Raw genomic sequence first — 19,489 nt, 5'->3', positions numbered from 1 at the left:
CAATCATCTAATTCAGATTTTTTTATTATAATACAAAATATTTTTTCAAAATTAAAAATGGCGCAGTAATGTTATAGCATGATTATAGCTTCTTATATTGTTCAACAAATCGATGTAAATGAAACTATGATTAAAATCTAAAGAAATTAGGAACAATTCATAAATCTAGAGTCGAAGTATTGACATATTTTACACAATAACACACTATCTTAGATATTAAAAAAAATATAATGAAAATAAATCCGGCAACAATGTTCGGATTTTGGACTTTCATTTCAGTATTCTGTTTGGACAATGTTACTAGTTTCAGGTTCCTATGAATTACGAATTTTAATATAGACTTAAAATTTTCAATAATTTATTTTAAAAAAAAGTTATTTAAAAGTATAACAATTTATACAAATGATTAAATTAATAATTTTAAAAAATTATTTTTACAAATTAATTGTTTCAATTTAAATTGAAACAATATATTCTAATTAAACATATAATCAATTATATATATCTTTATGTTCTGTTCGTTTTATGCATCTTTAATTGGTTCATGTGCCTTTCAATAAAATATATAGATATATATTTTATATGTATGTTATATTAAAATTATACAAAAGAAAAAACTTTCAATTTTAGTGAAAACTGTTATAATATAATTTATGTTAAATAAGATCAAATTTTGCAATGCAATGCTAATAATGATGTTCATTTAATTATTAAAAAATAAATATCAAAGTATAAAAATAAATATCAAGAAAAAATGTTTTTAGTAGGTTTGACAGGTGGAATAGCTACTGGAAAAAGTAGTGTTGCTGCTGTTTTTCAAGAATTCGGCATACCTGTCATTGATGCTGATCAAATTGCACGAAAAGGTTAGAAATAATACAAAACTTTTATTATTTAAGAATATTTATAATATATTTTATTATAAGATTATTTTAATATATTTATAATATTTTATTACAAGATTATTTTAATACATTTATTATTTGTTTAAGAATTTATATATTTTATATTTAGTTGTAGAACCTGGAAAACCAGCTTGGCATAAAATACGTAAAGAATTTGGTTTGGAAATATTTTTAGATACAGATGAACTTGATAGAGCAAAACTTGGAGATTTAATATTTAACGATATAGAAAAAAGAAAAAAATTAAATGCTATAACACATCCATATATATATAAGAAAATATATTGGCAAGCATTTAAATATTTTTTACAAGGTCATCAATTTATACTCATGGAGTTGCCATTACTTTTTGAAACAGGACATATGTTAAATTACTTACATAAAATAATTGTTGTAACTTGGTAAAGAAAATGGTGTTCATTTATATAAAGATATAGATATAGATATAATTAATAAATAAAAGTTATTAATATAAAGAAATTATATATGTTTAATTTTAGTGAAGAAGATTTACAATTACAACGACTTATGGAAAGAACAGGATTCACAGAAGCTAAAGCAAAATTAAGAATTGCTGCACAAATGTCATTAGAAAAGAAAGCAGAAATGGCAAATTTTGTTATTGAAAATTCTGGTAGTGAATATGATACTAGGCAGCAATCTATTAGAATCATTAATGTTTTAAAAGCTTCCAAATATCATTGGAAATTACGATTCTTAGTTGGATTTTGTTGTACTATTTTATTAGCAGGTGTATATTGGTTAAAAAATAGAACTTTACGATCTTTGCTAACAATAGCATAAAAAATATTACTTATAAATATTTATAAATATTTGTGAATACAAATATCAAATTATGGTTGAATATTACATTTATCAAATTTAAAAAATTAAAAAATTAATCTGCTTGTAAATATTGATAAAATAGTTAATCAAAATATGTAATTATTACACATTCTAAACATATTTTTAAAAAATAAAATGTAATAATTATTATTATTGTTATGTATATTATATATTATAAACAAATTTTGAATCAATGATGATTTGCATTTATAATTGTATAGTTAAAATCCAAAATATCTCAATTTTGAATGATATTTAAATTATGTTAATATTTATCACATTTCGAGTTTTGCTTGAACGAAACGATTGATAAAGATAATAAATATATTTTATCTCGATTTATATTCTCTCAATATAAAATTGAAATTTCTAACAATATAAATTTTTGTTTGAATTTACAATTTAAAAATAAAAAGAATATAATTAAAAAAGAACTGAATGCGAAATTTTTATCTACTTTTTGAAATAAATTAAATCTCATTGCTATGTTTTGCAAGATTTGTTATTCTAGAGATATTTATTTATATTGATTTTGTAAAAATCAAAAATATAATATCTGTATTTATTATTTTATATATTAAAAATTAAAACATTGTATTTTTGAAAGAAAAATAATAAAAGTGTATTTAATTATATATATAATAATAATTTTGTATCTTATCTATTATGAGTATAAAGAAAAATAAATAATAAAAGTAAAGATAAGTAAGAAAAGTAGTAAGATAAGTAAAAAAAGATAACTATAAAAATTAGAGAATTAGCTGGAGTGAAAGATTTCTAAGATATCGCAATTGAAATAGATATAAATAAAATCTATGAAATAGAATAAGAATTTACCATCAGCACCATCTCTTGAATACTTTAAAAAAAAATATTCAAAATATGCTGACAGTAAATTTTTATCCTATATTTATCTTCCTATTTGATCTCTTTATCTATATTTGTTCTAACATAAATTATTTTATTTTTCTGCTCAAGAGATTCGTATATATATTTGTTTATTATTAATAACAATTAAAAGATTTAATATATTCATTTAATATATATATATATATATATAATTTTTATACATCAATTTTTACGATTGAATTAAATATAATTTCAATTCTCATCGCCACAAATGAGGTAATTTTTTTATTTCTTTTGTGATGAAATTACAGACTAGATATTTAGATAAAAATATTTTTATTTATATATAATAAAATATTTTTATATTTTAGAGATGGCGTTGATTTCTTAATTTTTAACTTATTTCTATTTTTCTTTCCTTTTTTATATTTATATATTTACTATGCAAAATTCATGTGCTCAAATGGTGATTTCAGTATTATATTAAGAATGTTTAATATATATATATATTTATATACATTAATATGAGATATGATGTATATAATTGATGAATTTATTCATATTAATTTGATGAATTTATTCATATGAATATAATAAATTTTATTTTTTCATAATATATAAAAAATATAATAAATAAAAAATCTTATTTTTTATTTATAAAAAAAATATTATAAAAGAAATGATTTACTTTTAAATCGTATATAATATCAAATAAAAGAGATGTAAAAAAGATAGAGAATGCAGCATCTAATATTAAATATCTATTATAGAATGTTGTTATAATGCAAACTTTTTTAAAACAGCAAAAAAAAAAGATACAAAAACAATAGAATAATTCCGAAAAAAGATATTTACGAAATTGTATAATAGTATTTTTGAAACATTTTTCATTACATATTTATTTTCTATTCTTATATAGAATAGAAAATAGAATCTTTACATTTATTATTAACTTTATATTTTATTATAAGACTGATCATTGAAAACTAATTAATGGTCAATTATATTTTATTTGGTCTTAAGAAAAAACTCCACGAATATGAATTAATAAAATTTTCTTATTTTCATTGAAAAATTTAAAATATCTTATTATTATATTATATTAGTTTTGCAAATTATAAAATACATATTTAGATATAATTTTTATAAATTATAAATGAATATTTTTGTATATAAATAATAATTTAACTTATAACAAGATATATTTATTCTGAGATTTTATAATTATTTATGTACAAAAAATGTAAAATATTAATATAAAAAATGTCATAATGATAATTATAAAATTCAATATAAATAATTTGTAGATCTATATTTAAGAATTTAATTTTAAATTTATATTAAATAAAAATCAAACAAAATTTATCAATGTATTAACAAAATAAATTACATTGAAATATTTAAAATGTTAAAACAATGTAATTAAAAATTATTTAAATGAAACTCTTGTATTTCACAATTTCAAAATAATATTAAAAATATTATTTTTATAAGAATAAAAATATTGTAATAACATATTTTTTATGGAGATTCTATTCATCAATTAATCAGATAGATAATATTATAAACTACAATACTCAATACTTAATTTCCAATCACATTTATTATCAATCAATATCATATCAAATATTAATATTTCTTCTTCAATTGTTCTTTAAAATTATTTTTTTGGTCTAACAAATGTTTTAAAATAAAAAATTAAAATGAAAATAAAAATTTAAATGGAATAAATTATACAAAAAGCTATTTTAAATATATTACATATTATTGTCTTTAAAAATTTTTTAAATAAAATTAAATATTAAAAAAAAAATCTTATTATATAAACGCATCAATTTTTTTTAGTTTAATAAAAAATATAATATGAATGCTATTTTTGAAGAATTTAAAGATTTATCATTTTAATGAGATGCTTGTTAACATAAAATGATACATAAAAGATTATACATTTGTATGCATATATAAAATACAAGAGTATGTACTTATTGCTCAATTTCTTATACTAATTACGCAAAATATATTTACACATATATCAATCCATGACTGATAATATAACTTGAAAACATGTACATATGTTTATTTGGTTTATGGGATGCACATTACATATCTGTGTATCTGATTCTTACATTCAGTTTAAAACCATAGTCTTTACTTTCCATCACCTGAATGCAAAGCCATTTATTTAAGTAAAATTGTAAAAACACAAAAGACCACAATAAGTAAGTACTTAATTTATTAAAATATCATTATTTTATAAGAGTAACTTATTTGTTAAAGAGATGGAAGTATAAAAATTCTTTCTGAGAAAATGAGGAAGCAACAAAATATTATTTACAGCATTGCGTACAGAATATATAAGGTTCACCATTAGAAAACAGTAACCTTAAGTTTGAACTTTTAATATAATTCATTTACATGCTTCATCCTAGTTTTGTACTTATTTTAATATATTAGCCTAAACAAGTCATTTCTTATCTATATTTTCTTTAATTTACATTTTTTTTTTACTTGTATCTGATTATCTTTAATAATACAAAAAATTACCTACAAAATTATTTGTATTTTTATGATATTACAATATCAAAAAAAGAATAAGAGAATATCATTCTTAACCATTCAACATGGTTTTAGATCAGTATTCTTATTAATCTAAATCTATACACACTTTGGACATTTATTGTTGTTATTAACATATTAATATAGTCAACACCTTTTATAGGGTAAACTATTGAAAGGAACGAAAATACTAGACTTAAGAGATTATAATAAGGACATGTTATTTAAGCCATACTGCTAAAAAACAGTCATGATCATTATGTTTATCCTGTACATAATTTCTATGAATTTCTACATAAATATTAAAGATGTCGCATTTTTTTTTATTAATATGATATTTTCAACAATTTATTTTTCTAAAATTTTTGATAGTCTGAAGATATTTCTTTTCACATTTATCACTTATATTCGAAAAAATAGTAGAAATACAATATCATTTTGAAAGACTGAATGCAAAAGATAGCATTCTTGATTCTTCAAATTTTTGAGGTATTATTTGATGTTCCTTTCTCATTTATAATATATTTACTGCAATACCGGCCTAAGTTCTTGAGTCATAATAGGATACGAAACCAACGGTGCAGTAGCACCAGATATTGAAAGAGGTAAGCTAGCTGGTTGTTGTGTATTAGGTGGCTGTTGATTAGTTGCTTGTGGACCTGAACCGCTCATTGTAATAGTTTGTTGAGCCATTGTAACAATGGGAGGCGGAATTGATACTGGTGCCATTGAAACTGCTGCAATAGAAACAGGTGCAACTGTAGCTATACTTACAGGAACAGTCGCAACACTTGCAGTAACTGTACGTAAAGTACCAGCAGCTACTGCTGCATTAACCATTTGTTGAGGTGTTGGAGCTTGTGATGGTGGAACAGTATTTGTAATAGTAACTGCAGGAACTGTAACAGCCGTTACATTTGCAGTCCGTTTCCCTGACATTCTTAACTGAGCATTTTGATCCAAAAGAAATTCATTAGTTGCTGTTAAATCACTAACCTTGAAAAATAAAATAATTTATTATGTGCATAGAATGTAAAAAAAATTATAATAGTAAAATTATACTAACTTGTTTTTTTAATTCTTCTATTTTTTTTCTTAATAAAGCATTTTCATCTTCTAAAACAATTGCTCTAGCTTCATTACGTGGTATTACTGGATAATAGTATCCTGGTGTAACTGGTTGTGCAGTATGTTGGCCTACAAGTTGCGAAGCTTCAAAATGAACAACAGTTTCACCAGAAACTATTCGTCTCTTTGGTTCAGGAGGTCCTATATAATCAGGTGGATGTGAAGATGTATTATAACCATTATTTGTGACTAAGTTATGTTGATCTTCCATTTGCCAGTGGAAACTAAATATAAAAATATATAGATATATTATTAAAGATATACTTCAAAAATATTTATATTTAAAATCTTACAAAGCACATTAAGTATTAAAATAAATCGTATTTTTTTAAAATTGAATAATAAAAAAAAAAATAAAATAAAATAAAACATTGAACAAACTTACTTTCTATCCTCCTCGTATCTTCGATTTTCATCATTGCTAGTGCCATTGAAATTATGCTGTGGTCTAGATACATTATGATGGGAAGTAGCAATCAAATTATGCTGTGGTTCTTCATTCTTCCAATGTCTGAATTTACAATTTGTTCTTTGACAACTACCCTTGATAAAATCTTTGCACATAGGATATTCAGATTTCTCATTATTATTCTTGAGCCTGCTCAAGATATGAGCAGGTAATTCTCCTGTTGCTCGGAATCTCTTCTCCTCACTTTCCGTACAATGAAGAAATTTACATCCAGGCCAATTACACATACCATTTTGAAAGTCATGACAGAACGTATATTCATCTATAGGATCGTCCTCGGAACGTTCGTGTAAATACTTGCAACGTTTACCCCTATGACACACGTTTCGCAGAAAATCTCTACACACACGAGTAGGTGATGCATCTCCGCTTGTATTTGTGGCGCTTGCTGTCTTGCTCGCTTGCCCGCCTCTCGCGCTATCCGACTTCTTTTTCAGCTTCTTCATCGATGATACATTGCGCTCATACCTCGTAAGGAATTTTTAGTCGATCGTTATTAGTCACACACTATACGCTATATGCTGTAATTACAAAATAATTTGTTACAATATAAATATCAATAGATAAATCAATCTAATTATATAGAGCAAACAAAATACTAAACTACATATCAAACATTGAAACTTATATATTTAATAATTTATTGATATACGAAATAAAGCTTTTCATAATTATTTGTCATAAAGATATTTAGAAATACAAGATTTATTTTTGTAATTGATAAAAATACATGATTTGAATATTCCTAATTCTTTATTTTATTCTAAATTATATTTGACTTATAATTTTTTTTTTTTTTTTGCGTTTGAGTAATATATTAACAAAAATATATTGAAAAAGAAAATATCAAAAATATTACATTTCTCTTGTTACAGAATTTCACATTTAATGTATTTATCAATGCATATTCTATATAAAAAGCATAATTTTCAATCTCTTGCAAAATGAATGGAAATTAATTGCTCAATTATATTTATAATAATAATAATTTATAATAATTACATATCAATGAAAAATTACAAAATTAAAATATTTATTACGATTATACAATTTTTTGTAAAATATCCATACTATTTTTAATACACGTATAATTATGCAGGAAAAAAAATTATTGTAAAAATATTTTATGAATTTTATATACAATTTGATATTTAAAAATAGAATATATTCGAATTATAATTATTCTTTATACCAATTATATTTATCCTTCATGATATTAAATCATAATTTTAATAAATATTAGTATGACAAATGTATATTACAAATCTATATTAATTTTCTGATCTTTGTAGAAATATTGTGTGTATATAATTATTTAAAAAATCATCAATATCGTGTCGATATAAATTGATCGATAAAGGTTACTAATGAATAACAGTGAAAAGTTTCAGTTAAGTTAATTTTTTATTTTTTCTTATATAGCGGCTATTACATGAATTGTAAGAGTGTTCAACAATGTTATATACAATATTATCTTATTATTTATATAAACCATCACGATCTTAAATATATATATTCAATCCACCACGAAAAGCAACACTTATTCAATCTGGAAAGAAAGAACAGTTCTTTTCTTTTTTGGAAAATTGAATATACTTATCATTTTCTTACATACAATCGATCAATATTTATTGTTTAACAGGACAAAAATAGATCGAACAATGGCACAGTAATTATGAATTAAGAAAATACGATTAATTCTAATGTTAATTTGTATAAAAAAAAAAAAAAAAACAAAATAAATAGAAAAGTAGAATAACGTTTTTTTTTTTTACTGCTTTTATTATATTAGAAACGGACATTTAGGCCATTATTATTATCTGAAAAATCGCTGAATACACTGACTTAAGAAGAACTTAAGAATATTAAGAAAATTTTGTGTTGAAATATATTGTTTTTTTTGTCTTAAAATTTATTAGGTCGTTCAAGTTGATATGCTTCTATTGTCATTCTATCAGAAAAAAAAAAAAAGAAATTGAAATAAATAAGAGAGCAAAAAATAATAATAATAATAATAAAAGAAAAACAAAAAAGAAAAAAGAAAAAAGAAAAAGAGGCATATGCAAAAAAAATAGCACTATGAAAAATAATTATTAATCAAAGCTTTGTATTAAATCATGCTAAACATTATACATTAATAAATGATTTTTAAGTATGTACAGGAAACAATTACATTAGTTAAAATAGAAAAGAGAAAAAAAAACTACAATTTAAAACTGACTAATATTTAAGATTAAATAATTTCTTTAAATCAACATTAATTTATAATTAAAATGTACATAATATGATTATTGATCGTAAAGAATGGATAAATTCGATTTCTTTCACTTTATTGTTATTATTCTTCTTATATAAATTTTTAGTAAAAAATGTTGAAAAAATCGAACTAAATAATGATTTGAACACATCTCTGAATCATTTAAAATAAATATCGAGTATTTTAATTTAGCACAGATTCGAGATTAATTCTAGGAGAAATATTAAGGGAAGATTATTAAGACGTAGGATATATCGACGGGCATTTATAAAAATCGATTTTTGCATATAAACGTTATTTATAATTTATATAATAATACAATTGTTGGGTGCAGTGCTTAAATTGATTGCAAAAAATAATGACGTAAATTGTATTATATTTTTAAATCGAGATTAATATCATTTTATTCAAGAAGATATGATATCGAGATTGGCAGCATGTTGAACATTTTACATGGTATTGTCTATATTTTTCTAAACATTCCTCCTAGCCTAAAATCTTTTTCTATATACATATTTATTGCTACAATTCTCTGCTTAATTTGATTTTGGTTCTTTTTTTTTAAATGGTAACATGGTATACCTTTGTTTTATAGTTTAACTTTATAGTTTATTAGAACATTTTCTGAGATTGGTGCTTTAATAACAAATATCGGAAAAATATATACAATTTTTAATATTTTCATCGGTATAAAAATGTTTAAATTTTTTTGTTGAAATTATACACCATCCAGTTTGTTATATTTTGATCATTTGAATGTTTATAACAACTTAATTAAAAAAAAAAGCAAAAAAAGAAAATTTTATATTAATCAATTATAAAAGTTATATACAAAAAACAAAAAGAAAACATTAAAATATCTTTTCAAGCAACATCCATATTAACATAATTGCAATAGGTGCTACATAATGTATTGGTACAGTGTAAGTTGTATTTAACAAGTCACCACATTGTGCTTTAAGAGTTGTATATTTTTTCGAGAGTTCTGCCTTTTCTTCAGTAAACGCATTGTATTTTTCCTTTAAAATAACTAATTCTTCATGAAGTTCTTCAATTCTCTGAGCTTCATTCTTGGCACGATAATATATTTCTTTCAGTTTTTCTACAATTTCTTCATGAGGTTCACAAATTAACCAATCCTTGAGATTTTCTAATTCTTTCTTAATGATTTGTTGTGATTCAAAATTATCTTCAATTCTTAATGAGTCTAAAGATCCTATCAAAGTTTGCAATATATATTCTCTGGTATGTATACCATGTTCTGTAGTATCATTTTTGGATAATGGCTTTAAGGTTTTAACATAATCTCCTTCTAAATGTTCTTCATATTGTTCATCTAAGTCATTGCTATCTTTATCTGTTTCATCCTTCTTTTCCAGTTGATCAATTTCCACAAAAGGTTCATTTGAAACAATTTTAATGTTATTTGTAGTGTCAATATTAATTTCTGTTTCTTCATTTTCCTTTATTTTTTGAACAGATTGAGAAAAATTAGAAGTTTCTAATTGTTTACTATTTTCTTCACATATAAATCTAACTTCCATTTTGTAAGGAACAAAAAATTCTTCTCTTGCATATAAAGGTTCCTCTTTTTGAATTTCAAAAACAGATATTTCACTTGTATCAAAATTGGTAATACTACATGCATCATCAGTTATATCTGAATTAACATCTGGTTCTGAATTTGTATCTGTATTATCTATATTTACATTCCCATTAACTAAAGTTTTTCGTGAAGGTGGTGGTAAAATATATTCTGTTGAATTATCATTATTAGACAATGAATCATCCATCTGTTCTTTTGAAAAAGAATCATCAGAATTTTTCAACTGATTTGAATCAATATCTTGTGAATTAATTTGATTATCATGTTCATCTTTTAAAGAATAAAAGTTAGTCTCTGCATCAATATCTATATTGTCAACATGAATGGAATTTAATTTATTAAGAATAATATTGATAGCCTCAATAGGATTTTCTTCATCCTTTAAATCTATAATATCACTTGTTACTAACTTTGAATTCATATCCTGCAGAATTTGCATATAATTTCTGAGGGCAGTGATCTGCTTATAAATATTAACAGAATCTAACCGAGAATCACGTAATCTTGCCTGCAAATTTTTCTCAATTCTAGATTGATCTTCAAGTCTCTTTAAAAGTTCTTGTTTTTCTTGTTCTGTATTTTGTACTATATCTTTTATTTTTTCTTCACTCTCTTTCAATTTATTTGTAGTTTCTTGTAATTTTTTTTGTGCTTCAGTATATTTACTACATAATTCTTGAAGCTCTGTTTGCGTATATTTTGCTACATTATGAAGACTTTGACATTCTTCTTCTGTTTCATTTAAACGTCCTTCTAATTGAACTAATCTTTGAGTTACTTCCAATTTTTCTTGTAATACTTTTTGTAATGCCTCTTTTGCTGCATTTTGATATTGTATTTTTTCTTCTTGAAGTGCTACTAATTCATTTCTAATTTTATCTTCTGTATAATTTTTAGAATAAACTGCCAATTGATTTTCCATACTTTCCACCCAAGACAATAACCGATCTTCTGTTATCAATGCTTTCCAAGATTGATTGGCAGCTTTTCGAGTATTTGCTACAAGTTGTTGAAGATATGCTAACTTAGAATAAAGTGCTTTTTCACGTCTTGAAGCTTCTTGCATAACTTGATTTAGTTTATATACATCTTCCAAGGAAACATTATTAAATGGTGATGTAACAGCTGTGCTATGACTAGCTTTAGCTTCTTTTCCATCTGGTAAATATAATTTTAATGTTGCAACTATACATCCATGCCTAACTTTTTTTGTACTTTCTATTACATCTACTCCAAATTGCACTATGTCACCTGAACATACTTCTTTTGGTGCTGATTCTAAACTAGCTGCACTGAGTCTTTGATTATTAACAAATGTTCCATTACTACTACGTGTATCTTGTAAAAAAAACTTTCCACCTGAATACCATAATAATGCATGATTTCTCGATAATACTTTACAATCAAAAATTGCATTATTTGGAGTAGCTCTAGCTCTCGCTACAGAACGGCCAATTTTAACAGGTTGGTCCAATATTAATGTACGCTCTTCAAAAGGATGAGAATTATCACGACAAATTAAGATTCCTTTTGCTGTCATTTTGTTATTTTGCACAGAATTTATTTTCAGGTTGGAATTCTGACTGGCAGGAAAACTGGCATTTTGTACCCACTCACCACTGGCTACAACCATAGCCGATGTAAAATCCAAAAACAACAAATCTTTCCAAGAACAGTACAAAACACGTATAAAGAAAAATTAATTATAAACACATAATGAAGAATAATAAGTTTGAAAATTGAAAATCACACGTTTTAATATCATTGAATATTTTTACTATCGTTTTAATTTATCACAAAAGCCACTATTCACACCCGACATACGTATTCAAATGTCTCTACAGCAAAAAAGATTCTATTACTATTTCAACGACCTTGTGGTATTCCTTTTCTATTTATCATAAAATTTCTAGTACAAACGTTACGGTTACTGTACTTGTCAATTAGTCAAGTCCAGAATATTCCTTGATTACTTCTACGAATGTTTCATCAAAATATAATCAGATCAAATCTTTCAAATGTATTGAAAATAGTCAAAAGATATGTTTCTTCGCGTAAGTAGCGGTGAGCGTACGCTTTCACACTTTCGTCCTTCGTACCAATTCCCTTGCACTTTGAAGTCTTCGACGGTATATTCAAGGAAGTTCATTGGAAAAGTGTGAAACACACAATACGTAATCAACAATACTCGAACATAATGAATCGAGTAATGTTGTGATCAACTAGGTAAAGACCAAAAATATTGTTCTCGAACTACTGCATTACTGTATTGAGATACAAACGGTCCACGTTCCTTCAACTCAGTACTTTTCAATTCCGCGTTTCGCTGTTTATCGACCGACGGCAGTATAGTCATCTATACGATTACAACGGTGTAGCAAATTCAAAGTACGTAAATTCTTGGGTATGCTACATTGCAAACAATCATTAACAAGGTTTATTAAGACATTTAAAAAGATATTTATAACCATTAAAAAATATGATAGAAATAAAAGTTATAATATTGGTATATTTTAAAATAATAAAATAAAGCGGTCTAATAATTATACTAATTATTAAAAGATTTGTATATTTAATTTTACTTATTTATATTTAGCAATAAAGAATTTGTTAAATTTGCTATAAATGCTATAAAATTTAATAATAATATTGAAATATCAATCAAAATTACAAATACAAAACTAAAGAATAAAATACATAATATTTTGATTTCGATTTTTTTATTATATTAAAGAATATATTTATATTTTTTTTGCAAAATATAGAATAAAAAATTAGAAAATGTTACAAATTTGTTTTTCAAAAATAAAATATTTCATAGAGTATCTTATTAAACTTAAAATACTGTACATTTCAGTTTTTATGATTTATATTATACTTTATTTTTTTATACTATAATTTAATTTATTTAAGATCTAAAAATAATTACTACAATTTCAGAATATTATTAAGTTTTATATATATATCAATATATCATAAAATTTTATTTTCAAAAATTAAATAATTAAATTGTGATAAATTATTAAAATATTTTTTTTATTATAAACCATTTATTTGTTTTTTTTTATTTATAAAATTTTAATTTATGCATATCTTTATGATTAAATATTATATAATATTTATGTACAATTTATAAGAAATATATAAATTTGGAATTTATGTTGCAAATCTTTGAAAACAATTGAATAGAGATTTCTGAAAAATCAATAATTTAAATAAAGATAATACCTTTAAACATATATACTTCAAATATTCTTATGTGAACATACAAAGGTCAATGTTTTTTGAATGGTTCATTGTATATGGCAACATTGCGAACATAACCTAGTAAATAATACATACTAAATCTTATAATTTAAAAAAATTTTCATATATAAATAATATACAAATATATCCTAACAATTAATTTTTTATTGTGTAAATTCATTTTTTTCTTTTATAATTAATATGTGAAATAAAAAAATGCAACGAATTATATTTCAGTAATAAATGAAATTTCATAAAAATTAGTGTTTCATATAAATAACCAAGAAACAATAACTCGAAATAAAAAAATAAATAAAAATGTCAGATGCAGAAGATTATATGTCAGATAAATTTTTACAAGGAAGTGAAAAATCTACTTCATCCAGTCTTATATATAGACATGCAGATAAAAGAAAATTTGAACTTTTAAAAAAAAAAAAGCAAATTGAAGCAAAATTAGATGAAAAAAATTCTTTAAAACATATTGAAGAAGAAAATAGAGAAGCAGGTTTATCTTCTGCAATTACAAGTTCTAATAAAGGTTTGTTTTTTTATTTTTAATAAAAATTTTAAATTATATATATCATATTATATCATATAATATTATTAAAATATTTTTATAAATTTATAACTATCATTTGTACAATTCTGTTTGTTTTTAGGTTATGAAATGATTATGAAAATGGGATATAAACCTGGTCATGGCATAGGTAAAACAGAATCAGGAAGAACTGAACCAATTAACCTTGACATTAAATTAGATAGACAAGGTTTAGGAAAACAAAATGAGAGAAAAGGAAGAAAAAATAAAAATAATATATTTAATGATAAATTAGATAATAAGAGTATGAAAGATTTTCGAGATAGAATTGCACAAAAAAGGAAAGAACAATTGTTAAAAACAGATTTATATAAAAGCCAAAAAATATGTCAAAAATTAGATATGCAACAAGAAATAATAAAACCTAAAGAAATATGGTTTTGGTTGCCTCAAGATGATGAAAATAGCGATAGTGAAAAAGATGATGATTTCTTCCCTATTAATGAAAAACTTGAAATTTTAACAAAATATTTAAGAGAAAAGTATTTTTATTGTATATGGTGTGGAGTAGCATTTCTGGATGAAAAAGATTTAGTAGATAATTGTCCAGGAAATGAAAGAAATGATCATTAAATGAAATGTTTTTAATTTAATTAAATGTACATATAAATAAAAATAAATAAAAATTTCATTAATACCTATTTTTACTTACACCTATATTTCAATCACATAATAAAATATAAAAGATTTAAGATCTAAATATTAATAATGCTTCTTTAGTATGATCACCCAGAGAGTGGAAACATAAAAAGGCCATTAGAGTTATAATGCAAAATACTAAAAAAGAACAGTCTCTATACTAGAAAAAAATCTAATAGTGTGCAATATAAGGGAAACTAATCCTGGTTCAGATATGCTATTATATCTTAGCAGGAGTTCAGCACCCCCAAGTAACAACATGTTGGAGGGAAAGCTACCTATAAAAGCATCTGTTTGATTTTCTGTTCTTTCATTTCACTTAGAATCTCTGAGCATATCTTTGCTATATTAAAAACAGATTCTGTAAAATATCAATAAAATATCAATGAAAGAAAACTTCAGTATTATGTTCATACATTCAATTTTTTTGATATTAATTATATTCATATATAGTAATGAAACAATTGCTCAAGTAACAGATGATGAGAATTGTGAAACATTACAATCAGAAGTACATATTACAAAAGGTATTATTTTTTTTTTCTAATTTCATTAAATACAAATAATTCAATATATAAATAAGTATAAAGAAAATAAAATATTTTTTATTTATTTTAGATGAATATGATGAAATAGGTCGATTAAAAAGAACATGTAGTGGAGATATATCTGTTACAAAATGTGAAGGATTTTGTAATTCACAGGTACAACCAAGTGTAGCAAGTACAACAGGATTTTCAAAGGTAAAAATATTAAGATAAAATACAAAAAACATTTCTATAAGACAATAAATATTTCAATAAAAATAACTCATTTTTTTGTAATAGGAATGTTATTGCTGCCGTGAAAGTTATTTAAAAGAAAGACATATTACATTACATCATTGTTATGATGCAGATGGTATAAAATTAATGAATGAAGAAAATGGAGTAATGGAAATCAAAATACGTGAACCAGTAGAATGTAAATGTATTAAATGTGGTGATATATCCCAATAAATAATTTATAAAAGTGATAATAAAATTATTATTTATAAATTATGTAATAAAAATTATATAGTTCAAAATAAAAATGAAAATACAAAATACATATAAAATAATTTACTTTCCCTATCTCCTTATATTTATAAATAATATTAAAAGATAAAATTTATTAAACATCAAATTTAAATAAGTTTAAATATTATAATATTTAAAATGAATTATTTTATAATTTAATAAGTTATATACTAAAAAATGATTAAATATTATATTCAATATTTTGTTCTTATTTATTATAATATAATTTTATAATTAGTCATTCATTTGAAAATTTTAAATTTTTAAAAAAAAATTGAGATATTAATACATATAATATATTTAAATAATATTATTACTTATTATTAAGAAATAAACTAAAAAATATATATGTAAATAATTATTAATATGATTAATATATAGAATATATAGAATATATAGAAATTTATTAATTTGTTTTATTAATGAAATTAAAAAAAATTTTAAAGGAAATAGAATTATAAAAATAATAATATTATTTTAAATTTTATATAATAAAATATAATTCTTTCATTAATTAAACTATAATATTATAAAATAAATATTATATGATAGTCATTATTCTTATACAAATTTAATTTAATTTTAATTAGATAAATTATTTTTGAAAATTTATTATTATTTTTGAAATATTCCAATAAAAAAATCATTTGTAATGTTATCTAAGCAGTTGATTTGAAAAGAAAATGTTTAATATAACTTTTTATACATAATATAATAATATAATAAATATTTATAATAAATGAGCTAATATTTTAATAAATAATCCATATTTTAAAATATAATTTTTATGTTATGTTAGAATTATATTCAGAAAATTATATACAATCAATATATAAAGTTATTATATTAAAAAAATATATAATAGTATATAATAAAGCATAATAAAAATAATATAGAAAAATCAAATTTCAATTTTTGATTTATAAACTTTAATTTTAATCAATTTATATGCAATGGCTTTCATAATAATCAATTTTATCACAATAATTTTTTATAAAAAATGTAGATATTTAATGAAAATGTTTTTTCATGAAAATAAATATCGAAATGAAACAATCAGTATTTTAAGGAACAGTTTATAGCATTTCTACACTTTAATAGCATTTCTATATACTTGATCCTTTTATTTGTGTTATTATAACATAACACAATAATGGAAGGGGAGAAACATGCTTACCCACAGAGTATAAAAGGATAGAGCGCACAATCTTTAAGCACAGTTAAGTACTAGATCTAGGAGGAAAAGTATCCTATTATTACTAACACTATGTTGCTCTATCATATTGGTAAATAAAAGATTATAATATTCATATTTAAAATACAAAAAAATTTTAAATAAAAATAAAAATGAAATAATTTGATTTTTTAACTAATAAATTAAATAAAAATAAATTAAATAAAAATGTAATTTTATATAATTCTATTACTTACTATGTAGTAGGTGCCAGTGTATTAATATGCTTGCTAAATGAAACAGCGAAAGCAATTATAGGTGTTGATGAATGTCAAGCAACTCCAGTTATCCACTTTTTACAATATCCTGGATGTGTTCCAAAACCAATTCCCAGTTATGCATGTAGAGGACGTTGCAGCAGTTACCTACAGGTACATATGAATAAATATATAAATATATTTACAAATATGTTGTATCTTATTAATATTGTATCTTATTTTTATACAGATAAATCTATAAATTCTTTTTTGTATTAATTAACAAAAACAACAATCATATTTAAAGTATATTTATTTAGTTTTTTGTATTTTTATTCAATTAACTATTATTCAAAATAAATAAAACTGTTATTTATATCAATATTTTTTTTATAAATCTTACATATAATATAAAAATATATATAAATTTATGTATCATTTAATATTAGTTAATTTTAATATTAAAATAATTTAAATTTATTTAAATATTTAAGATTAAAATTTTTCTGTCATATAATTATTTTTGTAATGTTTTAATCTTCTATGTAATTATATAATTTTGAATAATAAAATGTAAAATTTATTATATTTTCCATTAATAGTTAAATATATGTAAAAATTTCAACATTTCCATTACTCATTATTTAGAATTCATATAAACATATAGGCATCAGTTTTATATATTTATAATTGTTGGATGCCATTGTATTTTATGCAACGTTTACTTAACTATGTATTTCACAAAATTTTCAAATTCATATATATTTATATACATAAATATCTATTTATTCATACCTGTTTCTACAGGTGTCTGGATCAAAAATTTGGCAAATGGAAAGAAGCTGCATGTGTTGTCAAGAAAGCGGCGAAAGAGAGGCCAGTGTATCACTATTTTGTCCGAGAGCCAAACCAGGCGAAAAAAAATTCCGAAAGGTTAAGTTATTGCTCTGAATTAATCATAAAATTTGGAACATTTTGAACAAATATTAAAAACTAATAAAGCGTCGATCAATTAATCACTTGAACCATAAAATCAGGAACAAAACTTTTGACACCACGAGTTTCCCGCAGCCATATTGTTTTCGTCTAACCGACCAGTGGGAAGCACATCAGAAAATGAATATCGCGCGTGATTTGAATTGAATTACTTTATAAGAATAATTTATAAATATAAAATTATATTTATTTCTATATTTTATAACAAACAATACAAGAAACCAAATGAGAATACCTTTATATAAAATGATTTAAATTTATAATTTTATATATATATACATATATATAGTATATCATATGAACTTATGGTTAATTATTCTTTAACAGGTAATTACCAAAGCACCTTTAGAATGTATGTGCAGACCGTGCACAAGTGTAGAAGAATATGCTATTATCCCACAAGAGATTGCTGGATTTGCCGATGAAGGTCCGTTTACGACCTCAGCACACTTCAGACGATCTTCCGATTTGCAATAATTATTTCATCTAACTTCGTATCATAACAATTATATATTATTATAACAAATGAAGAAAAATGTTAAAAATAAAAAATATTTTATTGTATGAGAAACACTATAAAAATATGGATAAAATAAAACAATTAATATAAAAATAATTAGATATTTAAAAATACCAATTTTGTCTAATAAATAATTTGTATAGTTAGAAATTTTTTAAAAATCACGTATTATTTGTCATTTTAATATTTTTTAGTTAAAAAAAAAATGAAAAATAGTTTAATTGTAAAAATTAATTAACGTTTTGGTGGATGTACATCAGAAGCCTTATTATTTTGTTATAAATAATTTCAATTATATTACATACATATAAAATAACTACATTGTAATAAATATACAATATAGGATATTACACGTTTAGTGTTTTTAAAAATGCGTATTTAT

The 19,489-nt window shown here is 22.4% G+C and overlaps 6 protein-coding genes across 8 annotated transcripts; 4 read left to right on the top strand and 2 right to left on the bottom strand.

The window, feature by feature from the left end:
* The first annotated feature begins 66 nt into the window (after positions 1-66).
* Positions 67-1,941, top strand: LOC550703 (dephospho-CoA kinase). Of its 2 annotated transcripts, XM_026441261.1 has the most exons (4): positions 67-310; positions 768-866; positions 1,015-1,306; positions 1,406-1,941. In XM_026441261.1, the coding sequence occupies exons 1-4, from the start codon at positions 295-297 to the stop codon at positions 1,707-1,709; spliced, it is 711 nt and encodes a 236-aa protein (XP_026297046.1). In that variant the 5' UTR covers positions 67-294; the 3' UTR covers positions 1,710-1,941. The 2 variants fall into 2 exon arrangements, with proteins under 2 accessions (XP_026297046.1, XP_006570977.1); XM_006570914.3 differs by lacking the exon at positions 67-310 and having other exon boundaries at positions 520-866.
* Positions 1,942-4,654: 2,713 nt separating this feature from the next.
* LOC552267 (zinc finger CCCH domain-containing protein 10) lies at positions 4,655-17,753 on the bottom strand. The gene is made up of 4 exons (XM_006570915.3): positions 17,592-17,753; positions 6,670-7,274; positions 6,223-6,508; positions 4,655-6,152 (listed from the first exon to the last, which is right to left on the bottom strand). Exons 2-4 carry the CDS (start codon positions 7,197-7,199, stop codon positions 5,682-5,684), a joined length of 1,287 nt encoding a protein of 428 aa, XP_006570978.1. The 5' UTR covers positions 7,200-7,274; positions 17,592-17,753; the 3' UTR covers positions 4,655-5,681.
* LOC413046 (sarcolemmal membrane-associated protein) lies at positions 9,299-13,086 on the bottom strand. Its single transcript, XM_003251604.4, has one exon. It carries the CDS (start codon positions 12,247-12,249, stop codon positions 9,862-9,864), a length of 2,388 nt encoding a protein of 795 aa, XP_003251652.1. The 5' UTR covers positions 12,250-13,086; the 3' UTR covers positions 9,299-9,861.
* LOC725173 (G patch domain-containing protein 11) lies at positions 13,901-15,100 on the top strand. Its single transcript, XM_001121051.5, has 2 exons — positions 13,901-14,403; positions 14,525-15,100. Exons 1-2 carry the CDS (start codon positions 14,181-14,183, stop codon positions 15,034-15,036), a joined length of 735 nt encoding a protein of 244 aa, XP_001121051.2. The 5' UTR covers positions 13,901-14,180; the 3' UTR covers positions 15,037-15,100.
* On the top strand, positions 15,488-16,100 carry Pburs (bursicon subunit beta). The gene is made up of 3 exons (NM_001040262.2): positions 15,488-15,629; positions 15,721-15,845; positions 15,930-16,100. The coding sequence occupies exons 1-3, from the start codon at positions 15,488-15,490 to the stop codon at positions 16,098-16,100; spliced, it is 438 nt and encodes a 145-aa protein (NP_001035352.2).
* On the top strand, positions 17,428-19,157 carry Burs (bursicon subunit alpha). 2 transcript variants are annotated; one of them, XM_006570869.3, is made up of 4 exons: positions 17,428-17,446; positions 17,578-17,765; positions 18,399-18,524; positions 18,915-19,157. In XM_006570869.3, the coding sequence occupies exons 1-4, from the start codon at positions 17,428-17,430 to the stop codon at positions 19,062-19,064; spliced, it is 483 nt and encodes a 160-aa protein (XP_006570932.1). In that variant the 3' UTR covers positions 19,065-19,157. The 2 variants fall into 2 exon arrangements, with proteins under 2 accessions (XP_006570932.1, NP_001091704.1); NM_001098234.1 differs by having other exon boundaries at positions 17,599-17,765; positions 18,915-19,064.
* Positions 19,158-19,489: the final 332 nt, after the last annotated feature.

This window comes from Apis mellifera, linkage group LG6 (assembly GCF_003254395.2).
Source record: "Apis mellifera strain DH4 linkage group LG6, Amel_HAv3.1, whole genome shotgun sequence".
Lineage (NCBI taxonomy): Eukaryota > Metazoa > Arthropoda > Insecta > Hymenoptera > Apidae > Apis > Apis mellifera.
Note: the sequence above shows the minus strand (reverse complement) of the source record. Positions and strands in the feature narration are given on the sequence as shown.

What these genes read in the sequence shown, in the direction of transcription:
- LOC552267 (XM_006570915.3), bottom strand. Translation starts at nt 7,199, where the DNA reads ATGAAGAAGCTGAAAAAGAAGTCGGATAGCGCGAGAGGCGGGCAAGCG. An exon ending in AGATACGAGGAGGATAGAAA is followed by an intron (nt 6,509 to 6,669) that starts GTAAGTTTGTTC and finishes TTTTATATTTAG; the next exon opens with TTTCCACTGGCAAATGGAAG. An exon ending in TAGAAGAATTAAAAAAACAA is followed by an intron (nt 6,153 to 6,222) that starts GTTAGTATAATT and finishes TTATTTTTCAAG; the next exon opens with GTTAGTGATTTAACAGCAAC.
- LOC725173 (XM_001121051.5), top strand. Translation starts at nt 14,181, where the DNA reads ATGTCAGATGCAGAAGATTATATGTCAGATAAATTTTTACAAGGAAGT. An exon ending in AATTACAAGTTCTAATAAAG is followed by an intron (nt 14,404 to 14,524) that starts GTTTGTTTTTTT and finishes GTTTGTTTTTAG; the next exon opens with GTTATGAAATGATTATGAAA.
- LOC550703 (XM_026441261.1), top strand. An exon ending in TGATCAAATTGCACGAAAAG is followed by an intron (nt 867 to 1,014) that starts GTTAGAAATAAT and finishes TTTTATATTTAG; the next exon opens with TTGTAGAACCTGGAAAACCA. An exon ending in AAAATAATTGTTGTAACTTG is followed by an intron (nt 1,307 to 1,405) that starts GTAAAGAAAATG and finishes GTTTAATTTTAG; the next exon opens with TGAAGAAGATTTACAATTAC.
- Pburs (NM_001040262.2), top strand. Translation starts at nt 15,488, where the DNA reads ATGAAAGAAAACTTCAGTATTATGTTCATACATTCAATTTTTTTGATA. An exon ending in AGAAGTACATATTACAAAAG is followed by an intron (nt 15,630 to 15,720) that starts GTATTATTTTTT and finishes TATTTATTTTAG; the next exon opens with ATGAATATGATGAAATAGGT. An exon ending in GTACAACAGGATTTTCAAAG is followed by an intron (nt 15,846 to 15,929) that starts GTAAAAATATTA and finishes TTTTTGTAATAG; the next exon opens with GAATGTTATTGCTGCCGTGA.
- LOC413046 (XM_003251604.4), bottom strand. Translation starts at nt 12,249, where the DNA reads ATGGTTGTAGCCAGTGGTGAGTGGGTACAAAATGCCAGTTTTCCTGCC.
- Burs (XM_006570869.3), top strand. An exon ending in GTTGCAGCAGTTACCTACAG is followed by an intron (nt 17,766 to 18,398) that starts GTACATATGAAT and finishes CTGTTTCTACAG; the next exon opens with GTGTCTGGATCAAAAATTTG. An exon ending in GCGAAAAAAAATTCCGAAAG is followed by an intron (nt 18,525 to 18,914) that starts GTTAAGTTATTG and finishes ATTCTTTAACAG; the next exon opens with GTAATTACCAAAGCACCTTT.